Genomic DNA, 16,499 nt, shown 5'->3' with positions numbered 1-16,499 from the left:
GAAATGTCCAGCAAACGGAAAAATGACACCTGCAAATGTGTAAAAAAATAATAATTGTAACCGATATTCCAATCTAAGCAAGCGGCTTGAATTTTATGGGGAAAAGAAAATGGAGGGTTGCAGAACCGAGCTTCACACCTCCCAGGATTGGCTTCCTCATAAAACCAGCAGTGGTTTAAAAGTGTAGAAATTAAACCGTGTTTTTCATGCTGTACAGTCGGCTGAGACGGAAGGAATGTTTTGAGCCCGGTCATGGGAGCCCCTCAAGTCTTTATGGCACGGACCATTAAGCCTGCGGCATGTGTGCCAGGCTGAGGCCACCACACATCTGGAGAATGACATGGGACAACCCCGGCCCAGACCACCAAAATAAAAAGGAATGCAAAACAAAGGCAGCTAGTGAACTGTGATGTATGAATGGAATATAGCCGATTAAAACGAGTGACGTTGTTGGACACAGTTTCATATGGACGATAACTATAAATAGTGAATGGACGAAGGTGGGAGGTGAAGGAGGGAATAATTATTTTTCGAACTGGAACATTTTAAAAATACAAAGATGACGACACAAACACCAGAATTAAAGTACCAGCCGCATAACTGGTATTTATGACAGATCGTACAAGTGCTGGGCTGTCATAACAACACCATAAAAAAAAGACATGTTAATAAGCTTCTATTTCCAGAAGCTACAGCTCCCTGTCTGCATCACATTCATTCAGACTTGTTCCCACAGCAAAGACGAGCAGAGTTGCCGTAAACCCTATACACCTTATGTGCACTCGAACTGACCTTGCCGGCATAATGGTGGATGATGAAGCCCTGGTTCCAGCTGTTGAAGTGTTCATGGGTGTTGATCTGGACTCTGAGCTTCTGCAGCATGGTCTGGTCGGCTCCTTCGCCCACTGCGTGCATGGTGGCACACACATCGTCCACGATGCTCATGATGCCAGGAGGATTCTGGAAAAAATATTTTAAGTATGGTTTTCTTTGTATTCCATGTAAGAAAAACAATATCTTTACTATTTGAAGTCAGCTTAGCCTCCTGACTATATGGTTATGTTATTATGTATTTAGGAGTTAAATTACAGGTTGAATGAATTGACAGTTTGCAGATTAATCAGTGACGACAACTATTGTGAGTAGCAGCCCTAATATGAAAGAATATTACTGGTTGATGATTAAGAGCAAGTGTTGTGAAAAAATGTAAACCGTGTGAATTAAGACATATCATAGTAAGGTCCACTTCAGCTACGGCAAATTATATTAATCAAACTATAAGTCAATTTAGGATTTTTTATATTAACACCAGGAGAATCTCCACCTTTGGCAGTAAAGGATCTAAAAGAGATGCATTAAAAAAATCAAACTGCAGCGCAGCTTTAGCACAGCCTCTGTCAAACATCACTCTCACACTCTGCTCCATTGGCTCCATTATTTCCAGAGCTGATCAGTTGCCCCTTCGTTTGCACAGTGGTACCAGTGTCTGTGACTCGGAGAACACACATCTCTGTCACTGGATTAACTAAAGTGGGTTCTGGTGTAAAGAGCTGAACTGTCAGGCACTGATACAGATCCCCTGCTCCTCTCTGATGGAGGCTTGTTTTAAAGCCCTTGTTGTGGATTTCATGGATTAGACCCCTCAGTGGGACAGATTAATCAAATTAAGAGGCATGTCGGCACATTTGAGGTTAAGCTGCAAGTCATGGCAACAGAGCAGAAACTTGGCAGTAACTTGTGAAACTCTTAACACGAACAAAATGTCATTCTATAAAAAGAAAAAGATTAACAGTTCGTGTCCCAATTTGTTTTGATAGTAAATTGATGCAGAGACTAATAATGATGAAATGCTTTTAAATTAACAACTCTGCACTAGATATTATCAAAAATGTAATAGTTTCCAAAGAAATTAGCTTGAAAGACATTGACTGCCTTCCGACAATGTTGTTTTTTTCTATACTCTCTATTTACATATGTTTATTTTTGAATTTTTTTGTTTATGCAGTTTATTACAGATGTAATAATAATGATGATGATAATACTAATAACAATAATGATAGTCCCTCTTTTAAAACATTTGACAGTTTTCCAATTAAGTCAAGCATTTACTTTGCTCTCGATGAGATCGCAGACAATCTTGTTGTTGAAGTACTCAATGGGCGTCCACTTGATGCCCTCTTGCACATATTCCTCCTGTAAAGAGGGTCCAGAGTCAGAACGTGAAACATCTAAAGAAGCTGTAAATAATAAAAAAAAGGTAAAAAAGAGGAAGAGCGTGTGTGAGCCATTACCTGCTCTGCCTTTAGCGTCAGCTCAATGAAGATCTGCTGGAGCTTCTCATTCACAAAGTTGATGCAGAACTGTTCGAAACCATTTTTCTGATGAACAGAAAACCATGTTAACGAAATCCCAAGAGAGCTTTATCTTGAGAAGAGTACAGATTTCTCCTGAGCTTAGTGGGCATTGGGAGATATACACAGACTGAATGGTACTCAAAGGAAGGGCCATATTGCAAATTCCTGTAGGATAACCCATGGCCACCGAAATGCAGCTGTCCTTTTCTTACATTGTGTGTATATACAAAGAACAAATGAGAGACAAAACTAGAAGAACAGATGTCATGGTGCACACCAACAACCTTGATATAATGATCTAGAGCTCCTTGCAAAGCAATATTGCACAAGAAAAACTTCCATTTGATTTGACTAATCCTTTGGACAAGTCAAAGACCCTAACCCTTCTAATTAGGCAAACTAAAAAAAATCAGCTCAGACGAGCATGTTGAAGTCTGCTGTCTCAATCAGGAGATGGGACTTAATCCGCATACTTTATAAATCAGTCTTATCCTTGATGTTTAATCTGTCTAAATGCTCAACGTTAATACCTGTTAATCTAATGTATGTGCTAATACAGAGTAAAATTCCAGTAGCCATGTGTAAGTGTTCAAAACAGGCAAAAACACTTACTTGGAAAATTTCAAATCCATAAATGTCCAACACGCCAATATTGAACTCCTGATGATCCTTCACCATGGCTTTGTTGACGGACTGAAATCAAAGGGGTTGTGTTACTAGTCGAAATCTGTCGCAGTCTTAACTGCCTAAGAAACTTCTGAACATTCATTAGAGATGTACTGATCTCTAAAGCAGCACAATCATACCGCGACCAAGTAGTCAAACACACGTGCATGCAGGGCTTTCGAGAGGGCGTCACGAGTGTAACACGCCTGCTCCACGTTCAGTGTCACGTCTATGGACTCCACCGCGTTCCCCCACTTGCTGTCCATCTTCCGGCTCGTCAGTTTCTCCTTCAGACGTTTCTGGTCAATTCCAAGCAGAAATGCGGGAAAGGCTAGAACTGTTAAAAGACAGAAGAGGAGGAGAAAAAGAAGACAGGGAGGAAAGTAAATAAAGAATGTGAACACTCAGCTGGAATAGTCTACATATTACAGTAGACAGTCACTATAATTCTGCATGAATTCAAACACTGAAAAGCTATAGTGATAAAAGCATTATCACCCACAATCGTTTATGAGTCAGTTTGTCTGTCCACATCTGTCTAAAGGTACATTATTGTAACACAGATGTTAGAGCCATCACTCTTCTTTAGAGCTGTAAGTATTATTTCATTAATCGATGAGTCAATCATCAAAAAAACACTGAAAAGACTAATTTGGTATTTGTAATACTTAAAAGCTCCAACTTTGACTTGCGGCTTCTAAAATGATTGATGATTGTCATGGTATGGTTGGGTTATGAAATGTGACATACAATATGTGCATAAAACAAAATGTTTGGTGATGTCAACTTGAACACTGGGAAATAACATTGGTATGGTGTAGGTATTTTTCCCATTTTTAGGACTCTCGTAAGGACTTTTTAGGAGAAAATCAGTATGCAAATCAATATGCAGGGTCTCATACATTTGACCAGCCTTGTGCAAATAACATTGCATAGAGTCCTGCTGCAAATACTGTTCTCAAACATATCTTTTGCACTACATTTACCCTTTGTAATCAGTGATAAGTTCTCACAAGCCAGAAGAGGCTCTACTGATGATCACAATGCATGCAATTGCGGCTAAACCACTGAAACGAAACATCCTCCAGAGAAAATTCAGCGCAGATGAGTTCTGAATTACAGCTGGATTCAAACTAGAAGAATAGTATTGGGCTAACCACTGGAATAAAAAAAAGTGTTGAGCACACCACAGATCATTTGCCCTGACCTGGCGTTGATATTGTCCCCAGAGAGCCCCTCCCTGCCTTATTACAGTGACTCACTTCCCCTAAAAGGAAATAGCTCTCAGGCCTGCAGACTCACTGTGTCTGGGAATGCATCAGACCTCGGCAGTAGCTCCCCTTTAGGGACATTAGGGTGTGACTGACCATACGCCTGGTTAAATCATGAGGAAATAGCCATCGTTTGTGTGAGATAGGAAAGGTATGGATTGGATACTACAGACCGGAGGATTTTACCCATTGTGTATGTGAATTTCAGGAACAATGCACAAGTTCTCCAGCAGGAAGTTTGTTCGTCAAAGCAGCAGTGACAAAGAACATTAATAATAGGAAGTTTAATCAGTGCAGAGGTCTGCCAAGCATGTCACAGACAAATTTTTGTCTGTGGGATCCCATCGCACTCCTCCTGAACTGACATCACCTTTTCGTCAGCTGTTTGCCAGCTGGGGTCCCGGCCGAGGCCAATCAGGGACAGATCCACTGACTCTGGCAAGCGGCTAATCGTGCTGTGATGACATATCATCCGACATGCAATTTAAATACATCTGAGGCCCACCTGTAAAATCACGGCATACTGTATTGTTGGATGATAACTAAGCTTTAAATAGGCTCAGAAGCCACGGCCAAAATTTTAACAGGAAAAGCAGAGATTTGAGGTTCCACTGTGTCGTCTGCACAGAACAGACCAAGGCTTTGTACACTGGCAACTACACTCTCATCTGCATCATACCAATACATAATGAGAAGGAAGGAGAAAGCCAAAAACGGGAGAGGGGAATAAAAGGGGGCAAAAGAAGGCAAGAGGGAAGGTCGAGAGTATTTTTCCAGGTAATTTTAGTCTCTGAATTATGTCCAGCCCTTTAAATAATAGCGTTTTATTTTCTGGTAATCTAGCATGGTCTTGGGTTACTCCATACAGTTGGCTGCATACCTGCATTAACACAATAAAAGCTGGAGCGAAAGTGATGAGAGAGAAGTTTCCTCCAAAACCAACTAGAGAGGGAGCAGCTCAGGACACTGGAAAAAGGAGAGACATGCAGCGATCGACGAACCACAAGAAGAGACTTGGCGTTTCCCAACCTCTTAAACGGAACACCAGCAATATCATCTTCAGCCTAGGTTATTGTGGCCTAAAATATTACAGTTGTATCCGTATGTGTTGTTGTAGCCATGCTACCAACGAGACAGAGGGTTGCAATGTTGATCAATCATCTGCTACTACAGTCCAGACTCAATTATCTAAGCAAAATGTCATTATTTAGAGACATTCATGGTCCCCATGCGATGAAGCCTCCTGGCTTTTCTCTAGCACCACCGTCACATCAAAGTTTTCACATCATACTTAGATACCTATAAATAGCTACGTAGCAAGCTATTAGAAGTGCCAACATTCATGGTCCTTAAAAACTTCCAGACTTTGTCCTCTGGCACCATCGTCAAGTTGATGAAGTATTTCTTCATGACACTTATGTTTATGACCCAGTAACTGCTGAACTAAAGACTTTCCCATCAGCCTCGGCTGCATATTCACAGTTAATGCTATTTGTTATGAGTAAGTTTTGTTGTATTTCATGCATTTATAAGCATGTAAGAATTGTAAGAATGTTAGAATGCCAGGTTTAGCTTTATCTCACACAGTTATGTCCGTACAGCCTCAGAGTCAACATTTACCATTTTATGAATGCTAATGTATCTTTTTAAATGCTTTACATTCTTTGAAAACTTTAATCATATTTCTTTCTGAAATAGCATTTAAGTCGTTTCGCATCCAAATGCAATTGTGGGCGTGTACCCCCCCACCCCCCCAGTTTTTAATTATCCGTTCCAGATAAATCTTAAACCGCAAACTACAAATAGCCCAAGTTTGATTTAATGTGAGCGCTGGTTGTCGCAAACATAGCAGCCCTGATGTAAGCCTATACTTACACTCTTCACTCTCCACGGCAGCGTAGTTGCCCGATTCCCTGAAAGTGATATTTCCCAGGTGAAGGACTCCAGCTACAATCTGTAGCACCATGGCGCGGTCCGCCACAGAGATGCCAATCACATCCATGGCGTGCTGAGAAAAGCAAAGAAAAACGATAAGGGGCGCGGCGTTGGTATATGCACTCCTGCTGTACTTAGCTCTATCCTCTAATTACTCCTCTGGTGATTTGACTGGTAAACAAAGAGAGAGGAGGACATAGTTGGAAAAGAAAACAAAAGCGCACTGGTAGGAGAGAGGTGAAGAAAAGACCTAAGCCACATGAACACTGGTTTGACATTCACAGACACACACACAACACCACTGACGGTGTTAAAGTATTGCCAGATAAACAGAAAAGGACGTGACCATACCATTGTCTCCTGGAAGTCACTCTTGTCATTGATGTCGTCCACTTTGTAGGAACCAGACTGATTGAGGTAAGTGTAGTAATCCAGGCTTGTAATTCCCAGGCTGTTCTTCTGCTCTCCACTGGCTCCTTCTATCAACTGTACAGCAGAGAACATCAGTGTATAATTGTTTGTGTACTGCTTACAGACTCCCTCACAAAAATCTTGTAGTAGTGTCAAAGGCACAATTTGCCCAATGTGTCCTGACATCCACTCAGAGACGCTCTTCACAAACCAAATGTGTCCCATTCCCTCTTGAGCTTGAAAAATCACCTGGTAGAATATGTGGAAACTCCTTTCCCCAGGATTCCTCATGACGACACGTGATTTCTCCAGAAGGAAGTTGGAGATTATCCCTCCGTCTGGTTCACCACCGGAACTGAACCAGATCTCAAAGTATTTCCCCTGATGGATCAAAGCATGTTTTTTTTATAAGTGTTGGAGTGGGTTGCAATAAAGTTTAAAGCCATAGCTATAAGATCTGAAATACTGGCACCTGGTTGGTCTAGGGCTGCTGGTGGTGTGTGCATGTGTGTGTACATATGTACTGTATCTGATCCTTCCTTTTGCCTGGCCTTCTCCTCCAGATAAGCATGTAATAATGTAATATTAATTATCCTTAGACAGTATCTTAAGTAACTCATTTCAGACCATCAAAGAAAAAGTATTTTCCAAGTAGAATTTGGAAATTTTCCATTTCCCAAAACTTTAACTCGACAAATATCCCAGTCACTGAGACATTACTGCTGTGCATGCCAACATAAACACTTTTTAAAAAAAGTTTTGAGGGGAGGAAATACATTATTGAAAATGTGCTTTGCCTTAATTTTAAATCCTTGCTGACCGACTTCCTTTACAAGCTGTGGAGGATGTGCCTCAGTGGTTCTGTGCACTGCGTTCTTACAGCACAGCTCTGGTTAACCGAGACACACACGATGTTTGCTGCCTCATGCAGTAAAACAGAAGTCAGAAGCAAAGCTGTTACTGTAAATCTTTGTTTTCCAAAGACTCAGCTTGGATGCAAAGGTATACCACAAATTATTAAATAGCTCCAACTGCAAATGATTATCTCTTTACACCACAGGACTTGCATGGACGATGGTTTATTGAACTTTTTTTTTTTTTTTTCCCAGGGGCATCTTCACTTACACTGCAAATCAGATTTGGAATACACTAAAAAAATGAGGGTGAAAAAAAAGTGTCCTTGGAAGCTTTCTGTTTTTTGCTTCATGTGTTTTCTTTGGTTAACTAGAACCAGTTATCACTGTTATAAATGTTTGGCACACCCGATTCACAAAAAGTCAAATGAAAGTCTTACAAATCTGCTGGAGTTGTTGTTCCTCACTGTCTTGGCGTTGCCAAAGGCCTCCAGCAGTGGGTTGGACTGCAGGATGATGTCTTTGACGTGCTGTGAGGAGACAGACGCAATGAGCTTTTAGCTACGGTCTGTGCAGCAGGTAGAGACACCACACACTTCACACCTGCACTGACAGGCTGGTGTGTACGTCTGTGGAACTTTCCACTCAATACGAGTACATGTGAGCACACACACACACACACACACACACACACACACACACACACACACACACACACACACACACACACACACACACACACACACACACACACACACACACACACACACACACACACACACACACACACACACACACACACACACACACACACACACACACACACACACACAAAAATGCTCATCTACAGACAGACACACAAAGTCTGGAAGACATTATCTTTCCTGTGAGCCATCTGTATGTCAGAAACACATGAGTTTTAAATCCGCACAGCAGACAGAGATATTCCAACTTCCATTTTTGTACACAGAAGTTGAGTGGTAATTATTTCCTGGAATCTTTTGTTAGACTAATCTTAGCCCTGTGTTAAAGAAAGAAAATATGTCCTGAGGATCACTGAGCTCAACAAAACTGGATGAGGTGGAGGAGACAAAGCGTTTTAGTCAGTCACACTGCCGGCTCTACTCTTCAATTCATACCTCTGCCAATGCTAACGCCCTATCATGTTAAAGAGAGTGAAAAAATTATAAATTATAAATTCGCCTGGTTATTTAGAAATACGCTCTCCAATTTTTCTCCAAGTTTCTTCCTTGTTAATGCAGCTCCCTTCCACAAAATTTCATGGAAATCGGTGGAGCATCCTGCTATCTAACAAACAAACGGATGAACAAATGCAGATGAAAACAAAGGTGAGGAGGTAAAGGTGATTTTTTGATATATCGCCTAGGGGGTAGCAGCACTGAAGAGATTCAATGTAATAATCTCACTGCCATCATGGTGCAGGCATTTCCTCATCAAACTTTAGATCTTTATCAAGCTTAGGAACTGGACATCTGCCGGTTTTGGGGGCTGCCAGATGGCTGAAGGGGGCTGGGGGAACAAGAGGCTGCCGATGGCCTGATAATGCGGAATAAGGATGAGGAAGAGGATGAAAAGATGAGGATTGGCTCTGAGGGGAGGAAGAAGTGCAAGAACGAAGTGGCAACAGGTTATTAGAGTGAGCAGTAATACTACAAATCATGCTCAATTTGGAAATGTTTCTACAAGTAGGATTGATTAAAATTATAAGCTATTTTGTCACCAACTTCAAATGATAATTTGAAAAGTCCCAAAGTGTACAACTACATTAAAAGTATTGTAATATAAATGATAAAGATGAGAAAACAAGTATGGATCCTTGAAGAAACTCCTTGACCACATTTTCTTCTTAAGTAAATTAATCCTGCAAATTACTTTCCTGCTTTTCCTACTATAAATTGAATCTCAGCTCTCAGCAGAATCTGTGCTACTCAACATCCAACACGTTTCATGCATCTTTTACATTCTTTCCTAAAAGAAAAAAACAAACTCTTAGTCTCACCTGTACTTTGGTTCCTCCCCCTGACACTCTGGAGATGTAGCCCATGATATATTTGGCCGCCACAGTCTTCCCTGCTCCGCTCTCTCCACTGAAAAACACAAAGAATTTAAGCAGATGTTTTCTCATACATGCAATCTGATCCTCTGTGTCATATTCAACATCCGCCCAACAGGCTTGTCTATACTGTATGCTCAAGTAAAGAGATTCCTGTACACCTGAGTGATTGTAGACGACCAGTGAGCTTGAGAAACTGCATGTGCAGGTTCATGGTCTCTCACATAAACAATAACAGCCAGTTAAGTTGCAGTTTACACCAGTCTTTCCAGACTCATATAATATATGTAGTGAAAACTTGTTCTGCGTGTTCTGTGTGTAAGTTCATTGACAGAAACCAACAAAAGAGTTTCTCATGTGTGCACATGAAGGGGTGAATTCGGCTGATTCTGACAGAACACACAGTTGTGGGTGCGACAGTAGACAATGCTTCGGATGTGGAAGTTGCTGCTAAGGAGCTCAAATTCTAAAACATGGCTGCTTCCCACCCATCTTCAACCGCATCTTTAAAATCCCCACAGTTTCAAGGTGGGCCTCCAAATGTGAAATATGGTCATAATATCCCCTTCTCTTCTTGAGTTATGGCGTTGAATAATGGCAGAACTTGCAGTGAAGTTGACCTATAGGATATCAAATTTAATTTTATCCTATTAGATAGTTGCATTCGATTTTGTCATAATTTATGACATGGATGGATAGATAGATGGAGATAGATGAATTCATGAGCAACTGCCAAAAATGTATTTTGTATGGTCACCATAACATTGGCCTTTGACCTTTGACTATCACAATCTAATCAGTTCATCCTGGAGTCCGAATGGAAATTTGTGCCAAATTTCAAGAAATTCCTTCAAGGTTTCCTGAGATATGGCGTTGGGACAGACAGACGGATGGACAGACTGACAACCCAGAAACACAATGCCTCTGGTTATGGCTGTTTTTGGAACAGAGGCGTAAAAAAAAATCCTTTCTTGTTGCACCATCAATGTTGCTCAATTTATCCAGTGAGCCATTATGGAAAGTGTCCACTGAGGGATTGAGACACTGTATTCATTGTGTACTTCCTTTTCGCCATCGTGAATTTCTATGTTGTTGCCTAATCATTCTACGGCCTGTGGATTACTGTATTATTACGGTGGTCTGACGTCTAACAAATGGCACTCAAGGGCCGGCTGAAAAAGTTCCATGGATCAAATAATGCTCTCTGCATGTTCCACCTGTGCATGACGTTTAATCTAATTTAATTTAATTTGTGCCAGTTTCCAGCTAAACTAAACTAAACTTGAATCCGCTGAAGAAACAGCTGAAGTACTTGCTTCGGATTTCATTTGCACACACTCCATTTACTACATGAACCCCAATGTTTTTTATCCAACTAGAAGCAAACTTCAACTCAGAGGCTAAATGAGTGATTGGCTACTGCACCTCTGGGCTGATGAATGCTGCAGTAATAAGAACATTTATTCTGTTTTGTCACATTTACAGATTTTTCCCCCCCTATCTCACCTTCCTCACCCACACTTGTCTATTTTCCTCCTTGCCTTTCACTTTTCCAGGGTCATACTTATTTTGACATATGTGGTTTGGCAGTGGATGACAGTGGAGTCTGTTTTGCTTTCTGCGTCTTAAAGTACGGTGAGGTTGGTAATGCCTCTGTGAGAAACACAGCTGCAGGCTGTTAGATGCTGCCAGAGAAAGTCATGGGAGCAACTCTATTACACAGCATTCTCGTATGGTTGTAACCCTCCCCCTATATAACTCCTGGTTAGATCCTCAGCATTGTCTGGGCTCCCTCATTGCAGAACACTCAAGTAACAAGAAGTGGGTGCAACAAGTATGCCATGAGTTTCAGCATATCCACTGTTAATGTCACAAACGATCCTAAGTCTGAAGAGCTATTTCGAGCACAAGCTGCTGGGAGTTGTGCCCCAGAAGGGGAAATCTCATTGTGCTATAGTGCTGAAAGCATTGTTAGCTTCTGCAGAGATTTATTAACCAAACAAGGACATGAGTTAAAAACTGCAACGCAGAGGCAGGGAGGTTTAAATGTTAACTTTCATAAGTCATTACAGACACCAGTTGTGGTTTGGGTTTTTGGGGTTTTGCATCTAATAAGGCAAAGTGCATTCAGATAAAATGACTTGAAGTTGCATCCATTTGTTCCTCTGTGAAAAAGTGAGTTAGACTTGCACTGTACATCAAATAATTAAAAAAAAAATAGTATTCAAGCTATAAGGGCCTATGTACGTCTCTGTTTGTCTCAGAGACAAGGACATTGTGGATTTTTATTTACTGTATGTGACTAATGGCCTTTGCCCACATGCTTCAAATGTCAACATAGCACTGATACCGTCTGGGCATTCAAACAAAGTAACCTATGAGCAGAGTAGAACAGGAGTGTGACATATATTATTATGAACTTCTATACTGTAAAGTCTATAATTATGACAGGTTTTGGAGCAGAAGTGTTATTCCATATGCTGCCCTCACCTCCTCTTATTATTGTTTAACACACATGTTCAGTATTTCACTGAAACTTTGACTCAGTTGCTCATCTACCGTTAAGTCAAGTCAACAGTAGTCGGACATCTGACAAAGTGTTTCTGAGCTGTTGACCGTGCCATTTCAAAGCAGCAAATGCCATCGTCCGTTCAGCCTAAAACAATTCACTGGCTGCTGCCCTCGGTTCCTCTGAGCAGGACAGAAAGGGCTTGAGTGTTGAACAACATCAAATACCACAGCTGTGGAGAACATCACATCTGTGAAATGAGATGGATTCATTTCAACTGGGATGGGATCAAAGTCATCGACCAAAGAGTCATTCGACATTCGAAGAAGGATCAAAAAGACCATATTTGAACAAAGACAGTAGTGATGACTCCCCTCTCCATACTGTATATGACTAACTGTTGTTAATTTAATTACTATATTGGTGGCGAGTGGATTTGTCAAACTGGGATGTAGTTATCTTGGAAGTTTCAACCCGAGGGAACATCAGCAGAGAATCAAAAGCGGTGAAAACGACTGCTTCATGTGGCAACAATACAGTGGACGAACTTAGGCAGGAAGTCAGTACAATTAAATTAGAAAAGGCTTGAATAAATGCAACAAGCATATATACTGTTGGGCACAGTAAGTTACACCACGCGACTAGATCTGTATTTTTCAAACAATAAATGGATCTTTGAAATCGCTCAGTGCACATCGTCCTTTTAAAACAAGGTCTAATTTTAACAGCAGCCAGCTCGGCTGGCACTTATGAAAAGAGAGGGCACAGCCTTGTCTGGAAATGAGCTCATGGACGATCATTAAAAAAAAAAGAAAAAAGTTAAAGGAGTCCCAGTTATAAGCCAGCCAACACTGAACAAACCTGTTTATTAAGGATAGCAAAAATGTTTTTCTAGAAGGACTCTCCTCTCATTTGTTCCGGGACCAGATGTGAAGCAGCTGTAGCTCCCATAGCAAAAGCTTAGATACTTTGCCTGATTTCATCTAATACCTTGAGTGCCAAACACCAACTACACACCTACTCCTATTCTTCCTTTTAATATCTGACCAGGATTTACTAGGGATAGGCACATCAGTCACATGCTATAGTAAGCAGATCGCAACTATATTAACTGCTGAATGCTAGAATTTTTTTATTGAAACAGTTTTAAAAAGAGAATTTCCTGCAAGAGTGGTCAAAACTGCCCCACCTCTTCATCCTGAATTCCCCTCACGGTTAATTCACACATTTTCTTGGTAAATATGACAAAGCGCCTGCACAGGACGATGCCGACCACACTGCCTGGCCAGCAGTTCACAGCAGCCTTTGTTTGCTGAGACCTGGTTCATCATAAAAACCACTTCCATGCTTTTGTTTGCTGATATAGTAGGTCACAAAATCCACCTCAGCGCCTTTATGTGGGAAACTGAACTAGCAACTGCTGGCTGTCCAAACAACGGGCGAAAGTGCTGAAGCAGGGGTCATTCATCATGAGGTAAGCACTATAGTAACCACGCTGCTCAGGTGACTGGACTATAGGATAAAGCCTCAATCATGACACCACGCTTTTCTCTCTGCAGCTTTGTAGCTTCCAAAGAAAAAAGAGAAATAAAAACATTTACTGACAGACTCAAACAGATTAAAAATCCCCCAAATACACTGAGAGGGGGATTCTGGACCAAGGGTCACACAGGTGTTCTTCCTGTTTTTTTTAAACCAGGAAGTTCTTCAAAAATAGCCTCTACAGCAGCTGCTTCGTTCCCATCTAACATTCCAAGTTAACAGAGGCCAGATCCAGCTGTGAACTCTGCATTGTGCGGGGATTAGTACATTTCTTCCTTACTTTGCATCTAACCAAAGCTGAAAATGATATGATGGAAAAACACCAAAGCAGCGCGTCACTCTCGGCCGGTCAGCTGTACCGAAAGATGTGGCGGAACCTGTTAGGTCTGTTCTCCTGTTCCCCTCCCAACCATTATCAAGACCTGCACAGGCTCAAGCAGCAGTTCAGCTTTATTATAACATCTCACATCTCACAGATCACATTGCACAGATGACTATCTCCAGTCTTTGTCTCACTCTCTCCCCCCTCCTGCACATTGCACACCGACACAAGGAGTGACGTGACAAACTGAGAGTCCCATCAGTTTACGAGCTATCGTATCAAATAGTTTGATGAAATGTTTTTTGTGTGCTGTTGCATAGTTCGGCTGTCACATGCCATTAGTTCATGATGTGTGAAGAAGGCGGATAATGACATGCGAAAGTCTTACCTGATGATGACACATTGGTTCTCACGTTCTATCATCATGTTTCTGTACATGTTATCTGCCAGAGCGTAGATGTGAGGAGGGTTCTCATACTGAGCCTGAGAGTTGACAAAGATATTTTAATTAAAATCAATGATTTATCAGCTTCTTCTTTTTTAAAATGTTGTGGAGGCGGTTAATCTAAAACTTAAGGACAAGCGATACTGCACATGTTCCTTATCTCATGTAAAAACTCACTAGTGCACCAAATGTGTACCAATCCACCACTGAAAAATAGCCCTCAACAAATGCACTGTTTACTACTGTTTGAGTAAGATTTGTTTAAAAACTAAAGCCCAAGACTGTAACGTCTGCAATGTTCTGCATTAGGAGAGGTAACCATCGTTAAATCTGTTGAATCTCTAAATGAGAAACAAAGTCAGCACCTTCATGAATGTTTCATAATATTCTGAAGAAATCTGAACTGTGATCTGAGCTGGTACAGTTTGCAAATCAGAACCCAGTGCACTTACGTACAATGATAATCTGTCATACTGTGAAATTTGGCATGTGTCGTGCTGAGTGTTTTCACAGTCGGTAAGGATTTTAAAAGTCTTCAAGTGTGCTCCTGGCTCATGTAGACAAGCCCTCTGTCAGCGGGCTGGCCAAGGGGAAGGCAGACTCGAACAGGCTGTTCTGTGAAGGTGCTGCCAAGCCTTCTCAATGGTTGAGTCAAGTTTCTGACTGCAACATCTGCGCCAGCCGGCTGGAAAGTTCACACTGCATCTGACCTAGTTAATTTCAAAGCCTTTGTCCTTCAGACTGTTACCATCCTAAACCCCCGGACTCTGCAGTAACGCACCAATGATTCGAAAATGTAAGATGTGAAATCTATTTCATCATATGTCCTTTATGAAAAGATTGAGTTCTACTCACAGCACCCTGATACATCTCAATTTCTTTATCTCCAAAGTACGGCATCTGCTTGAAGGGGTTGATGGAGATGAGCACAGGACCGATGTATGTCTGATGACAGGATGCATTAAGGATCATACAGTGAGGACACTCAAGAAATAAACAACAACAGCAAATTAAGATAACCTCTTCCTGAAGGTGCAAATATTTCTTAAAATGTAGACATTGTTTAAGTGCAAGATGAGCCTGAAAAAATGTATTTTTTAGAAAGATTGTAAGGAAAGAAATTACCAAAATGTAAATCAATGTGTGCAACAGTGCAGCATCTGGTGATCAGGCCTGAGCCTAAATAATGCTTATGAAATGACACAGAATACACCGGCCATGAAACACTGTGAGGTTTTAATGCCCCGAGGCAAAAATACCGCTCGAGGCAAATAAAGCTGCTATTGTGGGTGGCCTACAGTGACCTACAGTGACCCACAGCCTTGGCAGCAGGACCTCACAGTTACAGCCATTGATTGACTCAAATCAAAAGGCTGACTCAGAGCTGTCAAACCCAAAACCAGCAGCATTTACTAAACTTCGTAATCCTGTGCGCTGCCAGAGCGTGGATGAAGTTTATGTAATGAGCCGCTTTGAGAAAAGCTCTGCTTTGCTTTCTCAAAAGGGTTATTCATTCATTCATCAACTCGTGTCACGTCATGAGCAGTTCACGTATGTGTGTGTGTGTGTGTGTGTGTGTGTGTGTGTGTGTGTGTGTGTGTGTGTGTGTGTGTGTGTGCGTGTGCGTGTGCGTGTGCGTGTGCGTGCGCGAGTAGCCACAGCCGCACTTTAAAAACCTAAACCTAGCATTTGTGTGATGTACCGTATGAAAGTGATAGCTCTTGGCACATGAGTTTAAAATCGCTGCCACAATGGAAAAAGGACGGCTGCTCAAAAAAGAGAGCATCACTGTTCTGATTTAAAAAAGTAAATTAAAAAAACCCCTCCATTATGCAATCGGTTCCATTTCCACTTCGCACCATTTCGTTCACATTTTGCACCAGAGTGAGACAAAGCCAGAGTAAATTTGACACTGGGGAAGTAACAGGAGTTTGAGGTCTGGGTGGAGGTATGAACAGAGAGGCCCTTTGCCCCCTGCTCCCGGCCGAGTCTCAGGGGGGAAGGCGTCACCTTCCAACACTGACTTATTACTCACTGCTTCACTGTGAGTGACCATTCTGCTATTCTCAGCACAGATGAGATGGGACTTAACTATTCCTCACTCAGGTGTGAACTG

At 41.5% G+C, this 16,499-nt stretch overlaps 1 protein-coding gene across 2 annotated transcripts in view; it reads right to left on the bottom strand.

Annotated features, from left to right (window-relative positions):
- The window catches only part of myo1ea (myosin IEa), a 44,017-nt gene that overhangs the window by 14,243 nt on the left and 13,275 nt on the right, over positions 1 to 16,499 (bottom strand). For both annotated transcript variants that reach the window (XM_035627513.2, XM_035627512.2), the window contains exons 3-14: positions 15,239 to 15,328; positions 14,327 to 14,421; positions 9,512 to 9,599; positions 7,932 to 8,021; positions 6,887 to 7,018; positions 6,578 to 6,712; positions 6,167 to 6,299; positions 3,161 to 3,357; positions 2,967 to 3,047; positions 2,292 to 2,378; positions 2,110 to 2,193; positions 793 to 960 (exon numbers count right to left, since the gene is read on the bottom strand). In XM_035627513.2, coding sequence (XP_035483406.2) covers positions 793 to 960; positions 2,110 to 2,193; positions 2,292 to 2,378; positions 2,967 to 3,047; positions 3,161 to 3,357; positions 6,167 to 6,299; positions 6,578 to 6,712; positions 6,887 to 7,018; positions 7,932 to 8,021; positions 9,512 to 9,599; positions 14,327 to 14,421; positions 15,239 to 15,328 — 1,380 coding nt within the window. The remainder of the gene's footprint in view (positions 1 to 792; positions 961 to 2,109; positions 2,194 to 2,291; positions 2,379 to 2,966; positions 3,048 to 3,160; positions 3,358 to 6,166; positions 6,300 to 6,577; positions 6,713 to 6,886; positions 7,019 to 7,931; positions 8,022 to 9,511; positions 9,600 to 14,326; positions 14,422 to 15,238; positions 15,329 to 16,499) is intronic.

Source organism: Scophthalmus maximus, chromosome 4 (genome assembly GCF_022379125.1).
Source record: "Scophthalmus maximus strain ysfricsl-2021 chromosome 4, ASM2237912v1, whole genome shotgun sequence".
Lineage (NCBI taxonomy): Eukaryota > Metazoa > Chordata > Actinopteri > Pleuronectiformes > Scophthalmidae > Scophthalmus > Scophthalmus maximus.
This window is presented reverse-complemented; position numbering and strand designations above follow the sequence as displayed.